General features: G+C 41.6%; 1 protein-coding gene across 2 annotated transcripts in view; it reads right to left on the reverse strand.

Annotated features, from left to right (window-relative positions):
- ARHGAP20 (Rho GTPase activating protein 20) overlaps positions 1 to 22320 on the reverse strand; it is a 62668-nt gene that overhangs the window by 24764 nt on the left and 15584 nt on the right. Inside the window, exons 3-5 of one of the 2 annotated variants that reach the window (XM_062020408.1) lie at positions 7528 to 7698; positions 2066 to 2215; positions 136 to 177 (exon numbers count right to left, since the gene is read on the reverse strand). In XM_062020408.1, coding sequence (XP_061876392.1) covers positions 136 to 177; positions 2066 to 2215; positions 7528 to 7698 — 363 coding nt within the window. Of the gene's footprint in view, positions 1 to 135; positions 178 to 2065; positions 2219 to 7527; positions 7699 to 22320 lie in introns of both variants that reach the window. The other variant, XM_062020407.1, reaches the window with a different exon arrangement.

A 22320-nucleotide genomic window follows, 5' to 3' on the forward strand; every position in this document is an offset into this window, starting at 1 on the left:
AGATGGTTTTTTTACTTAATATCACTTTTAAAGATTCTTATCTATCGTAATGGCATAGGTACCACAGCTTGGGAGTCACTGGTTTAGGTGACCAGGACTCTTCTCTGCATCTTTAAACACCGTATGATAAAGTACCTTTGCAAAAAAGAGAGCCATGTTTCCTTTTGTTCTGCAGACCTGCAAGAATTATAGAAAAACAAGGACAAATCAGCCATCATTCTGAAATCAAAGTAGCTCTTGTACAAACCACAGTGGAATGGACTGCTCCTTCATTGCAATTTCCATAAACACCTACAAAAACTAAAAGGCTTTTCCAGATTTGAATGAAAAATCAGCTTCCCTGCAAAATAAACTGAAAAGCCTGACACCGAGATCAAAAGCCCCAGTTACCAGTATTTGTCACAGAAATTAATGCTTTGCCAATGAGTTCAGTAGGAACGGGTTGTGTTCTTAAACTAATGTCCAAATACAAGAGGAGGGCATTTTAAAATAAGAGCTTAATTCAAAAGTTTAAAGTTATTTCCTCATGTATACAGACTTCTTTCCATTTTCACTGTTCTAATTCTCCTCTTATTTATTACTTGGTTCATCACCACATCCCAAAGTACCCACAAGCCATAATAAAAAACGGTCCCATTTTACTCAGTAGGGTTTTACTTTGGACATTTTAAGGCTTATCTCATTTATCTTTATCTCATTTATATACTTTCAAGGATACTAAACAGTCTGGTTAAACCTTGCTAATAATAGGATAGTGCAAGGAATCTAACCTAGTTTTGTTTCAATGTTCTTGCTTTAAATCCTGCCCCAGATGGAGTAACTGCTATTCCCACTGCTGCTTCTGCAAATCAAGCTCTTCAAATTTTCAAAGCAGTCATCCAAGGAACTCCAAGCCTACTGGATGATGCTGTGAGGTGAATGCACTTTATAAACATTAAAGATGTGACCCTGCTTTGGCTGCTGCAATGCTGCAATGCTGTCCAGTAGGCATCTATGGACTCATGCATGGCACTTGAGATTTCTCTGTGCACCTCCAGACATGAAATAACCTCACTTCTATAAAATCTCTGACTCTGTTTTGATTGAAGCTATTGCTTTTCTATCCAACTACTTCCTGAAAGCTATAAGGGATAACATATTGCTTCTAGATCAAAGGTTTATTGGCAAGAGTTCAGCTGAAAATCAAGAGAAAATTTCAGCTTTGTTTCAGAACTATTAAGTGAAAAAAAAACCCCTAAACAGCACAACCAGCTCAATAGAGAGCAGTTTCTGCACAGCATTCTCTTTGGATACAGATAATGTGACACACAAATTAAACTGCATGTGTCAGCTTTTGCTCTCTGTTCATAAAAAGGAAAATGCATTTTCCAAGACCCAGCCAAATTACTGTGGCTAAGCAGCTGGGATTTCAGGGGGGTGGTGCCCTCTCTTATCCAAAGTCATGGCTGAGCCCTCCTGCTGAGACTAAAATCAGCCTAATCACTGAAATTACCTCTACAGCCCTTACTTGTCCTATAGTCCAGACTGAAAAGACAATCTAAAAATTTTTCTCTTTTAAAATTCAGATATTCTGCTTTAAGAGGAATTTTAACATTTTCTCTGCACGGTTAAATTAAAAAGAGAAACAGGGCAAGGCCAATACTTCTTTGTATGTTTCCTGATGCTTCCAGTACAAGCTCTTCTGTTTAAAAGTGTCCTATGAGATCTTCTCTTTGATCTTCTCATTAGCTTGGCTGTTTACTATTGGTAGTTCATCTTACTAATTAGCCAATGTGCTTGTCAAGTTATACTAAAAAAAAAGAGAATTTCCACTGAGCAAGTCTGCAGCAGAGACAGTGCTTTGCCAAATCACCTTTTTTGTCCAAATTTTAAGTGATATTACTGCCATATTTGCAGAGACATAGAAGATGAAGCATGGAAAGCAAGCAACTTGCTCATAGCAGAGGGAGTTGCTTTAGGAATCAGTGAGTGTCTTCTTCCCACATTCACTAGCGTCGAATCCGTGATGGTCTCATTACTTGTCAGCCCCTAAACATTGGTAAGTAAAACATATCTCCATTCTTACCTGAAATTTGCCACACAGTTTGTGGTGGGCCAGCCCAAAACAAAGGACCTCTCAGGGTCAGTGCTGCCTTCACAGACTTCTTCTGTACAAAATGCTGTCCACATCTCACAGAGACGTGCTTGGCACTTCAGTTTGAAATGAGAGTGCGACCTGCTGGCAGAAATTCACAGGCATGTTACACACATGAAAATATAGCAACATAGGCCAAACAATTAATTTTTTTTATTCCTTTAGGAACACATGAAGCTTGCATTGGAGCTGATTGAAGAAGCACTTCTGCTTTAGTTAACAAAAATGATGTTTTGTTTGGGTTGCGTTTCAAAATATATCAATTGCTCATCTAAACGGGACCAAAGGATATCTTTTAACGGGATAAACAGGTCACTTGTGGCATCCCTGGACATCTCCGTTCTTGGGTGAAAAGTTTTGACTCTCTAAAGGTCCCCTCCAAATCTTGCCATAAGGCAGACTGCCATTTGTGTTGGACTCTTGGTGACTTTAATGCCATTGGGTTTGCAGTGTGGTTGGATTGCTTAGCCCCATGTTCAACAACTGTGATGAGTCTAAGTAGTCTCAACTAGGCCAGAGCCAATGAAGTAATCCTTCAGAAAGAACAAGGAGAAAACTGCCATTTGTGTGAACTACAGCACATGTCACACAAAGCCTCCACAAACTAGCTGCAGGATAGCTGTAGGCCCATACCACTTGGAGAATGAGCCAGGACTTCGTGTATTCTCAAGATATCTAGTCATCTACGAGGAAGATGCCTAATTTCTCCAATTTTTTAAAACTTGGCCCTCCCTGTATTTTATTCTACTAAACATTAGTAAAGGTCAAATTTATGTAATTCCATGTTTTAACTTCAGTTCTTTTCTTCCACTTAATTTCTCAGGATAAGTCTCGGTGGGTACCAGTGCTACCAAAAAGTAAAATCTCACCGAGTCACCCCAGCTCTGTAGCAATGCAACAGCCACCCACTTTAAGGCAGGTCTGCACTAGAGGCCTTGAAGACTGAATTTCCTGAGCTATGGTTCTCATGGGACCATGGGAAAAGGCTGGAGGAAAAGTGTCCTCTCTCTGAAAATAATTTGCCTTTCTAATCCAAGGACTGCAAGCAAGAGCAAGTGAGCTCATCACTGTGCTGCAAATGTGGATGAGGACAGTGCCGGGCATCATGGTGATTACTGCCCTATAAATAAATACGCCAGGTAAGCAGTTTCTGAGAGCTTTGATACACATGGACTACCTTCTCTGAGATTAGTCTCATTTACAAGGTATTTAATTTAGGACAGACTGAACTAATACAGTCTGGAACATGAAAGCACTTGTGGCTTTGAAGAGGGCACAGATGAACTTGCAACACTCTGACTGGCCTGAGGTTTCCAGCTGGCATGGTGCTAACCAGTGTAGTGGGGTAGTGCACCACTAATAATCCAGCAGCTTTTACAGTGGTGTGCAAGAAATGAGCATCAGTGCATACCACACCTGGCAAAAAGGTGCATTTCAATCAGATCACCATAAAATACAGTAAAATACTATCTCAAGTTCACACATTTTTTAAAATTGAAGCTAAAGGAAGCTGAGCATGGTGTTTCCTGGTCAGCTGCATGCTTCACCTCTCTTTATTACCTTTTGTTACCCCATCAAAGCGAAATGTAAAGTAGAACATTTCAACATGCTCATCAGCAAATCACTTTGTGATGCAACAAGTAAGACTTGTCAAGAGTACAGAAATAACTATATCTGGCCACAGAATGAACTGTGGAAACGTAGATTTACACAAAAATACAGCTGTTAATTCTAATGTAGATGTTAATAAAGGGATGCCTGGTCTGACTCCACCAAATCAGTCTGTTGAGCTTCTCTTTTTCCTCAATTTCTTTTCCTCATTACTCAATGCAGTGAACTCTTCTACACATTGTTCCACTTTTTTTACATTTGCATGGCTTCATAAAGCTGACCCCTACAGTGCCAGTAGTGGATGCAGCAGGATGTTGGCAGAAGCACAAAGATGTTCTCTGATCTTGCTTGATATATATTCTTACCCCGTTTGCCATGCCTAGTCACAACACTCAGCTGTTATCAGTATTCAAGTGGCCTGGTTTCCCGAGGCACTGAAACAGTAGCCTCCATTAACATCTAAAGAGCCTGAAGTATAATTTTATCTCTATCTGCCATGTCCTTTACACAATCTATGGGTTCTCACCATTTGTGAAATGTGGGTCTTCTATTTCAGTGCCAAAGCACTACCTCTAGAAATGAACATATCACCGCTAAGGAAGCAGCACTGCAGAGTATTTGAAAAATGGGAAGAGAAACAATCTAATGAAGATTTTATAATGTTTTTAAGGAAGTCCCTTGCAAGTGCTACACTCTATATATCAGGCAGATCCACAGTCCACTGAAATCAACAGAAAACTCATGAAGGTCAATGGTGTAGGTATTCACACTCCAAATTGTGCCACCTCTGTAGCATAAATTCAGTTCCTTTTGCTGTCTCTAAGTTGCAATTGGATACTTTGCAACCGTTAACAGATGGAAGATTAACTTCTCACTAGATTTGCTAATCTCCTTAATAGGAACCTCTGACAAAAGCATTAATGGATCTTCTGTGAGATTGCTACCATAATTCCATGTATGCACTCAACGATTAATTTCTATGTCCAGCCACACTGGGAAAATAACCTTTAAACACATTTGTATGTCTGCATGTACAGATTACAAAGGAAAAAGAGAAAGCCATTTCTCTCTGCCTCTCACACAAAAGCTTGTGTGAGAAACCATGATCATTTAACTGCCAGATCCTTGAAATACTATGCCAAATAAAAACACGCAGTCTCTGAAAGAAATCTAATCAATATATAAAAAACAGTATACCATTCTGCATAGTTAACATTGGTTTAGTGATAAAGACTGTGCCAATCAATTAATTACAGAATGTCAAGGGCTGGAAGGGACCAGATGATTGAGAGATCATCTAGTCCAACCCCCCAGCCAGAGCAGGGCCACCTAGAGTAGGTCACACAGTAACTTGTCCAGGTGGGTTTTGAATGTCCCCAGATAAGGAGACTCCACAACCCATCTGGGCAGCCTGGTCCAGTGCTCCAGATAATAGCCAACATTTCAAAAATTATTAGAAAGCAGCAGAAAATGAACCTACAGGCACCTCGTCCAAAGGCACAGATAGGCTGATTGTCTAGACCCCTCTTAGGTTTCCTGCCTCTAAGCAGGAACTCAGTGCTGTACAGGAGTTTACTCAGCAAGCTCAGGGGACACAAGACACTTGTTGCTTCCCTTAGGAAAAACTTGTACCCACTTACTGATCATATGAAGTGTAACAATAGATGACCTCCCATTGCACAGTGACTGGCTACCTGTAGTTGAGTTGACACATGAACAGAACTGAGCTATATCTGAGATACCTTACATGTTTGTATGCCCTAAGCTGAAAAAAGAGAGTATTACAGGTTTTTAGCACCTTCACAAGCAATAATTCTGAAGTTAAGTCAGATTCAACTGTATAATTAATTCTGTCCTCGTGACATGCTGCCTTGCCCCTGCATCAGCTATTAAAAAGTCATTAACAATCAACATTTATGGTCACAGAGCAATACACACCACTCAGGTTTTCCTTCTAGGAATCTGCAATGGTATTTTAGTGTGAGATAGCTTTAAAGATGCTGATTTTTGAGTAGTACTCATTAGTGACAGCTTTGATGCTTTAATTGCTAACAGGGCAGATGTAGAGAGAACATCCCAATTAGTTCTTTAAAATACATGAAATAATATCACTCAAAATACTGTTTTTACAATTTCAAACAAAGACTTGCCCCCCAACCCCCTCTTTTTCACATACAGAAGCACGATTTGTTCTCTTCCACCTTCTTCAAACATTGCAGACTCTTCACCACATTAAATCAAATGTCATAAGAGCTGTTATTACTCTCTGAGGACCAGATTTTGGAGTGGTTACACCAAATAGTGCTTTCCTATGCAAATGGACCCACTGGGAGTAAAGTGCATCTCATCCTGGGGCTGTAACATTGCTTCTGCTCAGCATGCTGACCAGGGACACATCATTTCATCTCTCCTGCCTTTAGTCTTCTACAATTTAGGTGCTAAGCTAGTGGACTATGCTTGCTGAATGGCCGGTGGACAGAGTGAGAGCATTCCGAAGAGCATAAATCCCCTCACCCACATTGATACTTTTTCAGGGCCAGATGAGTTCACTGCAGGCAGGTGTAGGTTTTCCCTCAATGGCTGTAAGAAGAGCCTAGAAGCCTAGGTAAGTTGCAGATACTGAACACTTTAAAGCTTAAATTAGAGATGAATCTCATCCTAAAAAACATACAAACATAAATAAATACCGTAACAATGCTATTATTGCTATTGCTGGTAGAATAGCAAGATTTCTCCTAAATATCCTTATGTTCACCACCCACCTATAGTGGAACATGTTTTGGGTGAAATATCCTCTGTGTTGTCACACCACATCAAGTGAGTGAGTTCAGCTCAGGGGGGTTATGTTTACCATGTATGATTCTAACAGACACAGCTCAGATTTCTACAGAAAACACAAATTTATTCTGGCTTTTCCCAGAAGCCTCTAAAACAATTGCTTAAGCAAAATGACACATTGCAAAAGCCCAGGATTCACATTGAGCTTACCCACCCTGTGAAACCACTAACATGGTGCCTAATAGAGAATGAAGCTGCATCAAGACTTTTTATTATTATTTCCCCATAACCCATAACAACAAGTGAAAGCACCCTCTAAAATTGCCTTAAACCACAACTGCTGCATGAAGCTGGCATGCTAGACACAGCTTGTAAATTTGATTTAATTGTGAATGGTAGAGTGAATAATCAGAGCTCAGCAGCAAGCCTGATTACACATGAACACTCCCGAGACTGCTCAGCATCGTTTCCCCTCCCCTTCCCCACGCTCCTCCTGGCACAACACAACCTACAGAGACAGGCACTGTGATGCCTCCTGCAATCTCTATTTTTATGTATGTGTATCAAAGCAGCTTCCAGGTTAAGTGTCAGGACCTCTAACTCCTCTGTGACACAGCCACTGGTGTTATGCATACCCCATATGACTGAAGACAACCTGCCTAAAACACAACAGTCAGCTGAAGACAGTGCCACGGACACAGCTGAGCACTGATGGGTTTTTTTTATGACACTGCGCTCCCAAAGCAGGGAAGATGACATAACACAAGCAATATGTTCAAGAACATCTGATACTTCCACAAAATGTCGTGGATTTCCTCTACAGATACGGGGTTCTCAAAGGTGCCTGGTGAGGTCAGGCACCTAACTTCTATTGACCAAATAAAAAGCTTCCTTATAATTTAGGGAAGACTTGCAACTAAAAAAGCACAGTGGAAATCCTTGCTTATGTTCCACTGAGCAAAAGGGCTGTTCTTCAGAAGCAGTGCCTGAAGTGACATACTCACTTGGACTTGGCAACAACCAGAAGGTCTGTGAAGAGGAAAAGGTGTCGCTCCTGGGTTTGCAGACCCGTCTTCAGCTGCACATGGCCGTCCAGGATGAACGTTCGGTTGTGGCACATGAAAGACTGCACAAGGGGACATGCCTCAGGACTGATAGGGGAGAAGCAGCCTTCCCTGCAAAAGGAAACAAAGGGGATAAAGAAAAGCAGATCAGCTGATTGCCCATGAGTGAGAACCAGGCAGCGCCTTCCTGTACCCACTGACAAAAGGCAATTTCTTTGACCACATTTCAGTGAAAGGTGAGAGGTAAAACAAAGATAATTCAATAGTCTGATTCTGGCACAAAACCTGTTAGGGACCACCGTCGCTGAGCCTTCTGCAGTCCAAGAACATAGACAGCATTTAGCAAAGGACAAAAATTTAAATATAGCCCTCTCCATTTTGGCCACATTTATCTCTCTTTGTATTGAAGTTTTAGAGGATATTGCACCTTCTGTAAGTTTTCTATAAAGAGAGAGGAGATATATGCACAATAAATGGATAACAGCACACCCACCTCGGTCAGAAGAGGGCTCGTATTCACGGTTAAAAACAATTTATAGAAAATATTCACAACAAACACAAGGTGCAACTGAACCTTGCTAGAGACAGACCACGTACTAGATGGTACTACAGCATGAGAAGAGGTCATTCAGCTTCTTTCTCCTCCAGTGCATCACCCACAAGCATTGAAGTAAGCTCCTCTTGCAGGCTTTGGTTGTGTGACCGGAGCACAGTTATGCTTATCTGTGGCTGTCCTGTGCAGGGGCTGCTGGACAATCCAAAAGGAAAGATCAGGCTCCCTCCTCAAAAACACTGATCTTTTCTAAGGAAGTATTGAGTAGGTTGCAAGTTCAAGGTTACTGATGGTGGAGACATGATTCTCTCAACTCCTCCTGGTCTAACTGTTCTACATAAATCAGCTGAACGGTTAATGAAGCAGAAATTAGAGTTGCATGATGGTCACCTCACTCACTCAGACAGGTTATCCCTCGTTTCTGAGCCTTGCTCTAACCAATGTCTATTTATATGGAGTAAAATGGAATCAATGTGAGGGTCTAAGTGGAAGACACTCCTCCTCTAAGGCTCTCAGGAAACTGGTTGCAGGTCAGGCTCTATCTTGGAAAGCCAGAGACATGGCTTCAAATTCCCCTAGACTGATGAGAGAACTGGACCTGAGTCTCCTACACCCTGGTGTACCTTAAATAATGACTTTCTGGATTAAAACCAAGATCCATCAGTATCTTTATACATAATCCTTAAATGCAACTTTTCAATTCGTTCCTTTCCCTAGAAGTGCCTTCAAGGGAGTCACTTCCCTGTGGTTGAAAGAATCAGTTAGATATTTATTCTAATGCATTTACTTTTCTTTTCTTGTTTTTTGTTTTTGTTTTGTTTTGGTTTTTTTTAAAGATAAAAGCTAACATTTGGCAAGATCATCTTGGCAAGAAAAGTCTGAAGTGAGCAGCTTTGAGATTATAGTTTACTCCTGGCCCTACTGGAATGGATGACAAGCACCTAACGACTGCTGGGAGAACAAACTGACCTTATACAGTGGAAGTCACAAACAAAAGGGAGAGATATGAAAGAATACAAAAGTAAGCAGAGAAAACCTTCCTCTTCTTGATGTCCATGGCTGGATTACTCAGGAAATTATATAGGAAATCCTGACAGCTGGGAGAGAAAGGATAAGCTCTGAGATTGGCCTACATTAGCAGGACACACTTTCACTGATCTGAAAGGAGCTGATGAGGATCTCTACCTGCTGGGGAGATTGTTTGGCCTTGGATTCCCCTTCCTGTCTGGAAGTCCAAGTTTTTGAAAGGATTCCTCAACTTCATTTGTCTTAAATTGCATCTTAATCATGTCTATCATTACCTACCTCTTCAGGGAAGAGAAAAAGAGCAGGAATGGCTTTGAGAATGAATAATGCAAACCTAAGCTGTTTGATCTTTCCTAAGCAGCAGAGGTGTCAAGGAGTGTGGAGGTTAAAGCAGAGTGAGGAATATGGTCCATTACAATACTAGTAAATGCTGTGCAGCCAGCAACAGGAGTCAGGAGACCAGCAAGCAGTTCTCCCACCCTGCCACTCCCGTGGGACTGGAATTCACTAGCTCACCAATGACTGATAGGTTACTGGGACTCAATTTCATAAACTCCTCAGCGGTGCTGGGCAGAAATCAGGAACACTGATGAATCCACCCACGTGAAAGTCACACGTGGCCTTACCTGAAAGAGTAAGTCAGGGAAATACTCACTTATATTTGAAGCCAGTAACAATAACAGTTAAAAAAACCCCTTTCATGTAAACCTTGATGTAATCAAATCAGCAGAAGCATTCATAAAATCATACCAAACTGCCTGTCACTACTGACATTCCTGTAAGGTTAGGCTCTTAGGTCTCCATATAGTCAACTCTATTTGATTATTCCTGTTTGTGTGTTTACTGTATCCTGATTTCTATGCTCAGGAATCTTCCAATTTAAACTAAGCAAAATCCATCACATAGGTAAGCAAATGAAGACATAGTAGCTTTAATAATGCCAGCAGGGTCAAGGAAATTGAACTTGATTGTAAAACAAGAAAACGCAGTAACGTAAATTACTTTGATAGTGAGGGAGCTCTGGCACAGGCTGCCCAGAGGGGTTGTGGAGTCTCTTTCCTTGGAGGTCTTCAAGACCCGCCTGGACAGCTTCCTATACAACCTGATCTAGGTGAACCTGCTTCTGCAGGGGGGTTGGACTAGATGATCTTTAAAGGTCCCTTCAAACTCCTACCATTCTATGATTCTATGAAATGAGTTATTTTCATGAAATCTTCCTTTTGATCCAGTGTTTTTCAAGCATATCTACCATGTGAATTCTAATAAGCACTCTCACACACTTCAATACTGAGTTTACTTGACAAGCCTTCTTAAAAAAAAAAAAAAAAGGAAAATATTTACTTCCTTTGAAAGAAAGAGAAAAAAAAAATCAAAGCCATTAATTCATTCAGAACCTTCTAAAGCCCCAGGACAAAGGGACATGGAGGAAATTCACCAGGACAGAATCACAGAAGAGTAGGAGTTGGAAGGGACCTCTAAAGATCACCTAGTCCAACACCCCTGCAGGAGCAGGTCCACCTAGATCAGGTCACATAGGAACATGTCCAGGCGAGAGGAAGGCTCCACACTCTCCCTGGGCAGCCTGTGCCAGGGCTCCCTCACCTGAACAGTGAAATAGTTTTTTCTTATGTTTAAATGGAACTTTTTGTGCTCCAGCTTCATCCCATTACCCCTTGTTCTGTCACTGGATACAACAGAAAAAAGTGATGTCCCAGATTCCTGACATCCATCATTTAGATACTTGTAGATATTAATGAGATCCCCTCTCAGCCTCCTTTTCTCAAGACTAAACAGCCCCAGTTCCCACAGTCTTTCCTCGTATGAAAGATGTTCCATTCCCCTGATCATCTTGGTGGCCCTGCACTGGACTCTCTCCAGAGGTTCTCTGTCCCTCTTGAGCTGGGGATCCCAGAACTGGACACAGGACTCCAGATGAGGCCTCACCAGGGCAGAGTAGAAGTGGGGGAAGAAACTAGGAAGAAGAAACCAGCACTTCCTGAGCTTTCTGATGAGGATGTTATGAGAGACAGTGTCAAAGGCCTTGCTGAAGTCAAGGTAGGTGACATCCACTGCTCTTCCCTCATCTAGCCAGCCAGTCGTGCCATCACAGAAGGCTATCAGGTTGCTGATAAACATGTCTTTTGGAAAACACGATTTTGATCCTCTCAACTAATGTTCCACTCTTACAAGACACGAGTGATACCCAACTTTCATTGCACTGAAAAAAATGCAGATCAGCTCCACTCTCCTGTACCCTCAGGCATTAGGATTTGTATAAGACAGAACTTTTTGGAATTCAGTTTTTAATGGCTTCATGATTTTTCTGCTATTAAATGGGTTTCATTTTGAAAAAGTGCTAAGCACTCAGGTACTGACTCTTGAAATTCTTTCTACTAGAATTATGCAAAACTCAGTACTTAAGTCAGTGTGATTCCTGATATAATTTTAAAAGTAGAAGTCAGTGAGGTGGGGCCTCCTCTGCCTTCTCTGTGTTCCCCTAGAAGTCATTCTATGATTAACATGTGTAAAAAAGGCACTAAGCAACATCTTCTCAGTTTGGCAGGAATAAAAAAGCCATCATCTGGGTTTGTGAACTGTGAAATGATTCCTTAAAAAAAAATGGGGATATCCTGCAGAGTCAGCAATCAGCCATGTTCCACTTCATGCAGAAACAAGGCTCATACTGATGTTTAGATGGCATTCCCCTTGTAACACTAGTCTCAAGTTGACATTTTTTTCCTAGAAGTACTATTTTCAGGGTGTGAAATTTCCATGTGGGTTTTTAATAAAGCAGTAAATTCCATAATTTGAGGATATCTACACAGATATTCTTCAGTTATTTAGGAAAAGACTGAAGCTAGTGCACTGGATGAAAACAGTAGAAAGAGAATTGATGATTTTTTTTTCCTGGTATTTCCAGAACCTAAATTTTTACACCTATTATTTTTCAAACTAATAAAAAATGTAACGACACAATGATTTAAAAAGATCTTTCAATTTTGTAGGTGTACTAGATGAAGTTGAAAACCCAAATAGTCAGCCAAACACTGAAAAATATATCCCTGTTGCCTTCACTGTGAAAGCAAATACATCACCACTCACTTCATCAATCTTTTATTTACCAAAAACCACAAAAGCACCAAAAATTCTTCTTTTCCCTGCAGAGCTTCCTGGAGGTTTCTCAGTAAAATTGATACCTGAATGGCATGGTCTCCAAAACACTTATTCTTGGTGTAATGGAGACGTCAGCTTTACTTTCTATTTGTAGTGAAAACAATGAGAGCAAATACACTTTCCAAAGCAGAGTTCAACAGCTCACATTACGTGGTTAAAAAAATCCATGATCCAAATGTCATTTATGCCAATGGGAAGCCTTCCCTTGTTTTCAGTCAACGAGGCCTTCAGCCTATCTGTGAATTAGATTAGGCTGTAAGATGCCTTAGGGGAACAATCTGTTCCAAGGTACCTAAGTTAGAATGAGCTATCACAGGTACCTCATTTATAGGACATCCCTCTCACAGACTGCTCATGCTCCACCCTAAATCTCACCCCATCATTTTGGTTATTGTTCTCTGACAAAACTTCTCTCCACAGAAGTCAATTTCCTTTTATGATGCAGCACCAATGTTCTCTGCACAACTGATACCTATTGAAATAAAACATCATTTTGCTCTTTAACCTCTGATGTTCTTCCCAAGAGGTGAGAAATGCACCTTTTCATTAGCAGAGCAGTAAAATGGCAGCAAAAGGTTGAAATCTGAGTTATCCCAGCCATATGAGAGGCTGCACTTGGTCTATAAAACACACAGACATAATAGCTTTTCAAATTCCTCTCACAGTGAATAAATTAGCCTATAGTCACTTCACATATAGGTACTATAAGCAAAAATACTGAATGCTTGTGCTAGTGCTGAAGTCCAGGGAAGGACCAGAAGCTCGTCCCAGTTTTGTGCCTACACACATAGAGCTTGCAGCATAAATCTAACCTTGTTTTGGCTACAGAATAGAGAAGACACCAAGTAGAGCACCTGCCAACCATCCTCACAGTGTTATGAGACATCAAGACTTTTTCTCTATATCTCAAAGGCTAGTTTTAGATGGCTCCAAGGAACCAGCAATTTCTCTTCCAGGAAAAATAAAGCCAATGAAGTTTCAGCTTCAATGTCTTTCAGTAAAGTATTTAATTTACCATCACTGAGTCACAGCATTGGGCTACAACAACTCCCTGAGAAGCAGGAACTATTCACATCCTTTCAAGGGTAACGGAAACAGCAGCTATCTGCACAGTAAGAAACATCCACAGCCTAGCCCACATTATCATTTTTGTCAAAGTGAGTTTATCAGTCAGGGACTACATCTGATTTGTGACAATCAGGGATACCCCCAAAAGCAAGCCTGATCTAGAAGTCAAGATCCTTAATTTTCTTAATAGAGCTTATACTGGAAATCAGGTAACAATATTCACACTTCCTTTTTTTTTGTGCCTCCTACTCAGACTCTTAAGCTCCTAAAAATTCTTGTGAGAAGGAACTTCAATAGCAGCTTAATAGATGCTTGCTTCATGTTTTTGCTAATGAGGCAGGCCCTGCTAACCGGAGCTTCGACGCCAAGATGGTTTACTGCTGTAAATCCTTTAACACATAACACATATAACCCACATTGTGTGGCTAGGGGGTATTTGGTATCCAAGATAATGAACTTAATAAGGTATTGAGAATAATTCTTTAACTAATCAAAAGAAAAGAGCTCCAATTTAAACCCTTGCCTCCCCTGAAATAAGGTGAAAAAAAAACCCCAAACCTGTAACACAGCGGAGAGTACTGATCTGCCTTGGAAGGCTGCTTATAGTGCACTCCAGTGCAATACTAACATTTCAGGACTTCAACATATACCTAATTTCATCATAAATGATAGTCTGGGTGTCAGTGGTATTGTATCCTAGTCAATTTGACAAAATCACAGTAACAGATCATCACGATCTACATGCAAAAAGAGAAGAGCAAAAAATGAAACAAAAGTCTTGCTTTTCTCATACACTGAAACTAAATGCCCATGGTTGGGACTCAGCACAAGACATCAGAGATGGTCCTGTTCATGCTCTTGATGAATTTAGCCTCTATCATGCTGACAGCTCATTAAATCACATGGGTTGAAGAGTCACTCCCTATGCTAGAGAGGCTGGGGAGAGCTAGTAGGATACAACAGCCTTACACACTTCTAAATTTTATCGTCAAGGGACTTTGACTTTGAAAAACAGTTGTGGGACAAGCAAAGCCCAGTGTAGGTACTTGGTCATTTCCTCAAAGAAGCTGTAGATGGAAAGGGACAGAAACTGGGAGATACTGCACATTAACGGTGGCTTTCTGGAGATGTCCTTGTGGCATGGCTTCTCGCTTGGCACAAACACACAAACCATTTGTAGATGGAGTAAGGAGCTGTACACAGGGCTGCCATGCCTGCTTCACATGAACTGCTCAACCCAGTCTGCCTCATCCTCACTATCTGTCTGGCATGGCCACACAAAGACCCGCTCACTTCAGGGCTCAGCACTCACAGCTCCCTTCACCAGGAACAAGGCTCCATGAAGACAAGGCTCACCCACACAGCAATCTGCAGCTCAGGGCCCTATTTATAAAAGTAGATTATATATATCTATAGATATATATAAAAAAAAATCTTCTGCATTTTTAAAAGTGCTAACTACTCCCTACTGTCACTGTCTTCCAGCCACCACCAGTGCCCTCAGCAACTCGCCCACGTACTGAGGATCTTCCCACTTCAATTCCTCACAATTTGGAATATGTTTCATATAAACTTATACACCACTTTATTCTAATAAACAGTAATTATACCTGGAGGGTGAAAGTAAGCACAAAATGTATCAGCCTGGAGGGTAGGAGTGTTTTCCAGGAAGGTGGTCGGTAAGATATGGGCCAACACAAAGTTAGCATACTGTTGTAATCTTACACTGACTATTTATAGACAGGACTTGGATAGACAAGCATAAAACTCGCTTCACCATACGGGGTGCCAACTCATTTCTGAAAATCTGCTGTCAACCTGATCCCTGCTATGCTAAGAGAGCTTCTTTCTGAGGATGCTGGACATGTTTGCTTGCTGTTATCTACGGTAAATCTTATGCAGTTGAAGCAGCACTTTGAAAACAGCGCAGCATTCCAGAAATAGCAAGTCTATTTCTGCAGCATTCTGTTTAAGTCCTCCAGGCCATCACCATCCCATACGGTAGCTTTTGTAAAATGAAACAAGTGAGACCTGCTGGGTTTTTCAAAGAGCGTTAGTTACTAAGTACTAAAAACGCCTGCTCCTGCACTGTAACTCTACTTTACTGGTTGCAAGTTCTTTTTATGGGTAATGTATTTGAAGAGGTTGGAGATAGCCACCTCTGAATCCTGCTACTCACACAAGTGGCTGCACCCCAGTGAGAGGCAGAGGAAAATGCTGCACTTGGGTCAAAAGCCTCCACAACCCCCGCCCCAGCACAGGCAAGGCAAGCACAAGGCTGGACAAATGAAAGAAGATGAATATCAGCAGAGATCTGGAGCAAGTTTTGCTCAGATAAATAGATAAATTTACATTTTAGGGCAGAAATCAAGGCTACCACTTACATTTAGGAAATCAGGTTCCACTCCTCTGCCTCTAAAACTCAGCATACACATCTGAACTCAAAATATGTTTAGAAAAGACTCCAACTTAATTTATTCCAGGATTCTAAAAATTATTTTGTATTTAAAATCATCTTTGCCTGATGACAAAGTCTTATTAAAAGTAATAAAAAACTATGATGAATAACATGGTTTACATTTAATGTTCCAGGTGTTGAGGCATGTAACTTTTCTTTTTCTGTAGTCTTCCAAAAATCAGTAAATGATTAAGAGTGGCAGTAAAATGGCACTTAGCTGTAGGGTAAAATGCATCGTTAAAAAAATCCTCACACGTTTCAGGATAGAAGCTTGGCAGCTTTACCAAAAACAAGCTGCACTTAAGTAATTTCTACATAGCCAAAAGGACAATAGTCTCTGCAGAGCAAATATGTACTACAGCATGGTGGCTGGAGACAGGAAACATGCTTGTGGTTTGGTTTGCTTCCAAGGTTTTTTGTTTTATTTTAACAAACAGCTGCAAGGTGTTTACTCTGAAAATTTAGCACGAGGGCAAAATTCTCTATTGGTAGAAATTCACACCACACATTTTGGTCATATTTTGCCTATTTGCACTGAAAATAATAGAGCAAGTTATCTAAATCCTATTGCAAAGCTCTTGCAATGTGGGTGTTCTTCAGTCCTGCTATACAGCACTGTTAGCAATCAACAAGTTCAAAGGGTTTTGGTCCAAGTCCCCTTGAGCACGGGAGAGGTGTGGAGGAGAACATATTCATGTGCAGAAGTCAATGAAACCTCTTTTGGCCTTTGGAAGAATTGATCCTCTGTTCCTCACTACAGTTCCCATTCATTTTTACTGAGTGACATAGCAACATCACCTTGAGCTACTCTCCCGTTCCAGTTGCACCAGGGAAATGCCATTCCAGGCTTTGTCTACCCAAACAAAGATTTTGTTGTTCAGACATTTAAAAAAAAGTCAGGGAAAAAAGTGACCTTGGGGGTAGGGGGAGTAAGGGGGTAAAAAAAAAAAAAGAGAAGGATGAACAGAGGGCAAAGAAAAGGCCAGAACTCAAGAGTCCAGCACTGCAGTTCTGCACTAGAGGTTTCTGGGCATTTTTGGAGCTTCTTGTGAGCTACAAGAAGCCTGGAGGCACAGGCTATCTTTGTCACTTCCACCCCAGCTCCTTTGTACCCATTCCAAGGAGGCACACAGGGCAGCACTCTGGGATCTCAGTTTCACCCATGTCCTCCCAGGAGGATACAGTATTATTTTAGTAGCTTGAAGGGATAAGGTTTCTGTCCTACCTTAATTTTTTTGGGAAGCAACAATCACAATTGGGGCATTTAATGCCACTTAATCACAACTGGGACATTTAAAAATCTGGCCCACTGATTTTGAGTGGGTGAAACTAACTTTTCCTTCAAAAGCAGGTTTCAAATATCATATTGCAAACTGTATTGTAAGAGCTCAGTGTGGGTCATTTAATAGCCAGGAACTCTGGTCTACCAAAAATAGCCAGGACATGCTGCAGACCTCTGCAGATACACGTAAATTCAAGCTGAGGTGCAGATGAGGTGAAGAGATTGGTGTGGGTATCTTTAGAGATCCCTTATGGACTATCGCATATGGCTGATAGTGAGTCTGCATGTATCTGCCTAACCTGTCACCTGCAGCTACATGTTACACAGGCTGGGCAAGAATAGGGCACTTGTGTGACCACGTCCTTTTAACAGGGAAACAGCATTTTCTAGGTAACTGCATAGGTTTATCACTGCTCATGATCTTTCCAAGTCACATTGCTGAACAGTCATTCCCTTTTACCGTTTGATTTTCCCATTCTTCAAGAAGTAATTCATCTAGGCTCTTCCCTTCCTCAGCTTGTGCCACCTGGGTAGAGCCTGAGTTAGGTAATAACAAGTTTTTAGGGAAAACAAATGTATTCAAAACAGTGCAAGACTTCAAATACGCAGCCAGGTAAAGGAAATCTGGAATCCAGCAGCTACTGTTCCCTGACTGACCTTTTTCAGGAAAAAAGCCTGCTGATTATAAACAAAGTAATCACATACAAAGTGACCTATAAATAGCTGCAAGTACTGCCTTTAAAAGATAAGCCCCTTCGACTCTTTATCCTCCCTGATGCCGTGGCTGCCTAGCCACGCCTGTATCCCCACAACTATGGGATGTTGTGGCATGAGCTCCACAAAGCTCCACTCTAGATGTGGAGGGAGGATCAGCCCATCCCTTGTACCGGCTTCAGCTTTTAAAGACCACTTCCCTATAAGGGACGACCAATATGGGTGCCACATGGAAGACAGGATTGTCACTTCACTGCACCTGTCCCAGCTGTAACAGAAACAAATCTGGCTTTGGTTTGCCTCCAGGGCTTTAAACCATATTTTGATACTAGTACTACAGCATGGGAATTATCCTATTACAGTGAAGAGATTACTTGATATGCCTGCCACTGCCAGCCATTGCAAGTGTAATGACCCAGTTTCCTTATGAACAGCCAGCAGACAAATTAGTTGCAGCCAATGCACCTGTTTGCTCTCCTACAACTAACTGCCTACCTATTCAATGAATTTTTCAGATAGTTCCTCAGGCAAGTTAGTCAGAGTTTTCTATTCCACCAGTGATCTGAGCTGGGGAAGAAGGCTGTTAGAGGATTCCCAACATCCCTGCATCTGATGGTAATTACAAAAAGGAGAAGCAGGCATGGGCCAGTTACCTGCAAAGAATGGCAACTGGGAGGAAGGAAAAACACAAGAGCCTTTCACACGACAACGTTTTTCCCCATGTTTATTTGAGCCATTAATATACCAGAAGATCTTGTGCATGCTGATCAGAGACCTCTTTGTAGAAATGCATGTCACACTTGATACACCTCCCACTGGCAAACCTGTCCTGCTCTCGGACAACAAATCTGAGGGGAATGAGTGTGAGTCTGCTTAGTCCAAGCATTTTGGCAACCAAATGTGTTTCCAGTGGAGGCCTGGACAAAGTGAGATGCCTTGCAAAATACTGGATCCATTTTACTACCAGAACATGAGGAGGGAAGAGAGGAAAGGAAGGTGGATGAAAACATCTCAGCTCTACCTATTCAATGAGGTGAGGGTCTTTACTGTTCTTTTCTGCATTTTCTGAATAATCCTGCCATGAATACCGAGGATGCACCTGGACATACCCAGATACCTGCTTCAACCAAACACAGTCAGCATTCAGTGCACAGGCTCCCTATAGATTGTCCAACAATCCTAAATCAGCACACTCATCTCAGTACTCACAGACACTTTCAGCTAGGGGACAGGACGGGCTGAACATGAATGTGCCAGTGGGTGATCGGCAAAAATAATCCTGGGAACAGACGTAGGCTTTTCCCCTCCCAGGTGAGCACTTTTACCAGTCATCTACAGAGCCAAGCTCACTCCTGTGAAGTTTTTGGTTCCAGGAACATTGCATGTCCTTCTGCACAGTGGCCCATCTTCCACTGTGGGAGGGAGAAGGAAAGTCTCCATTCACTCCAAATGCCCTGTGCTTTAGTAGCTACATCACTCTCCTAGGAAGTAGCAGATAATTGTCTATGGAGGCAGACAGACAAACCTAGGTGTTTCACTTCCATTCAAAGCACACCAATTTCTAGGTCAGTAGTTTTGCAAAGAGCATAGAATCATAGAATGATAGAATCATTACAGTTGAAAAAGACCTTTAAGATCAAGTCCAACCACTAACATCACACTGCTAGGCCCATCACTAAACTAAACCATATCCCTCAGTACCTCATCTATGCATCTTTTGAATATCTCTAGGGATAGTGACTCCATCACCTCCTGGGCAGCCCATTCCAGTGCTTAATAATCCTCTCAGTGAACAGTTTTTCCTAATGTCCAATCTAAACCTCCTCTGTCACAATTTGAGCCCATTTCCTCTTGTCCTATCATTCATTACTGGAGAGATAGACCCCCACCTCACTACAACTCCCCCTCAGGTAGTTGTAGAGAATGAGCATATCTCTTCTCAGCTTCCTCTTCTCCAGGCTAAACATCCCCAGTTCCCTTAGCCGAGAGAACAAGTCCTTGTAAGACTTGTTCTCTAGACCCTTCACCAGCTTCATTATCTGTCTCTGGACATGCTCCAGCACCTCATGTCCCTCTTGTAGTGAGGGGCCCAGAACTAAGACTTGAGATGTACTTGAGATGTGGCCTCACCTAGGCCAAGTACAAGGGGCTAATAACTTCCCCGGTGTCGCTGGACATACTAGTTCTGATACAAGCCAGGATGCCATTGGTCTTCTTGGCCACCTGGGCACATTGCTGGCTCATGTTCAGCTGGCTGTCAACACTCCGAGGTCTTTTTCTGCCAGACAGCTTTCCAAACACTCTGCTCCCAGCCTGTAGTGAGCATGGGGTTGTTGTGGTCCAAGTGCAGGTTGTTATGGCTCAAGAGCAGTGGTGGTCTCTGGAGGCCTACTTAAGGAACAGGCCAGAACCACCTACCATAGCTTACACTAAGCTTACTAGATATCCCAAACCTGGGTCGCAACACAGACTATGGCCTCTCATTGCCAAAACCCTCAGTGAACCAGACTCCTTCCCACTTCAGCCCTGATATTTGCATGTTTGGAAACCACTGCCCTAAACAATTACTAAAAACACTCCAGAAAAGTGGACTCAGATGTTTAAAAGAGAGCAACATTGGCATTTTGTGAGGTCCTTGTTCTTGCCCAGGTAGGTTAAATAAGGTCTGTAGACTAGTGGATGGAGCTTCTCGGGAGCCTCCCACAAAGTAGTGGTTAGTTCTTTGAGACAGACCTGTTCAGTACTGCCAACAGTCATGCTGTACTGGGATGTGCAAAAGCCCAACTTAAGGTGTATGCAGAGCTTTTTGGTCAGTAGGAGAGTGCCTAAGGAACAGAGACACTTGGGAGGTCAGGAAGCCACTGAGATGATAAGTCACAGTTTTAGATTCAGGTACCCAAACTATTTCCTTGCCCTTAAGGCTTCTTATCCTTTATTGGATCTAGCACCTGGTGTTCAAACACTTAAGACACAGGCATGGAAGAAATCGAAACAGACTGTTCCTCCAGTGATGTGGTTGAAAAGTCCTCACCAGCAGTTTTGTGTACCATGGGGAAGCAACTGGACCAGGAGAAGATATGCTGTATCGGCCAGCATAGGAGGAGAGTTCAATGTGTATTTAATGCTGGCCCTTGTCAGAGGTGAGAGCACCAGAGGCTGCACATCAGTCTGCACCTCATTAGAGGCTTTCTGCTTGTTTACACAAGATAAACAATCACAAAGCAGTCTGAGTGAGTCTGTGATTTCCTCAGGTATGCTGCTGCCCAAACTACTTGGCCAGACTGTCATTTGGCAAAGATTTTATTGTCTAAAATCAGTGATACACAATGGCTGGAAAACAGCTGCATTCTGCCAGAACTCATGGCCTAATCCAAAAAGCCCCCCAAACAGGCTACAGCCAAAAGCACATATGGCCAGTGAGACATCTGCTCAAGCAGAGCCCTGTGCTCATCTCAATGAGCAGTGCCCCTCATTGTCTTCATCTGAAAATTGTCACAACTCTGTCCAAAAGCTTAAAGCACTAGTGTTAAACTATTAGTCACTTATTGTAAAATTAATCCCTCATTTAAACTCCAATCCCTCCAAAACCCTGCTTCCAAGCCTTCCTTCATGTTACTTCTAGTCCTTTTAATAATAAGGCAACATATCTCTGAGAGCCACAGCTCATTTCAATCTCCAGATGTACAAACATTGCTATAAGCCATTTTGTATGTCCTAAATGAAGAACTGATGGGTTTTATCAAAAACAAACATATGCACACATACACACACATGCTCTCACACAAAACAAAACAGAAGAAACACAGCGGGAGTACAGGAATGCCAATCTCTGAGTTAAAAGGCCATTTGAGGCCTCAGAAAGCTCACTTTGTTCCTTGTTAACAGTTAATAAAATTTTATCTCCAGCTATCGCTATGTAAAAATAACTTTTGCGTTCAAGCACACGGTTTGAGGAAACAATACTCTTGTGTCATAATTAGCTTCAATCAAGCATGAATTAGAAATACTGTAAAAATGACAACTTGTACAATATCATCACAAGTTATTTTAAATTTGGGCAATTTCATGAAAAAGGATGAGCAATGTGATACAAAATGGTGGGATTAAAGAAAAAAAAAATCACTATTTTTCTCAAAATTCATGTGTCCTGATCTTACATAGGGAAACACGACATACTGAGGAGAGAAATCTAGGGGAGTTCTCAGAGATTTCTGCCCATTCAGAACAAGTATAACGTGTCAAAACGTCAAAACTTTCAATGAAATGGAAAATCTCACAAAAAAACCCCAAACCCTTGATCAGAAGTTTTGAGGTTGAATCAAATGTAAAAATTAAACCCTTTTCACTTGCTTTGTTGACTGAGTTTTTAAGAAGAGGACTTTTCCCTCCACCTTGAACACTAAAAACTTGGTTTCTAGTGAAACTGTGATTTTTTTTTATAAACATGTGACTGCTGGA

Source organism: Colius striatus, chromosome 1, assembly GCF_028858725.1.
Source record: "Colius striatus isolate bColStr4 chromosome 1, bColStr4.1.hap1, whole genome shotgun sequence".
NCBI lineage: Eukaryota > Metazoa > Chordata > Aves > Coliiformes > Coliidae > Colius > Colius striatus.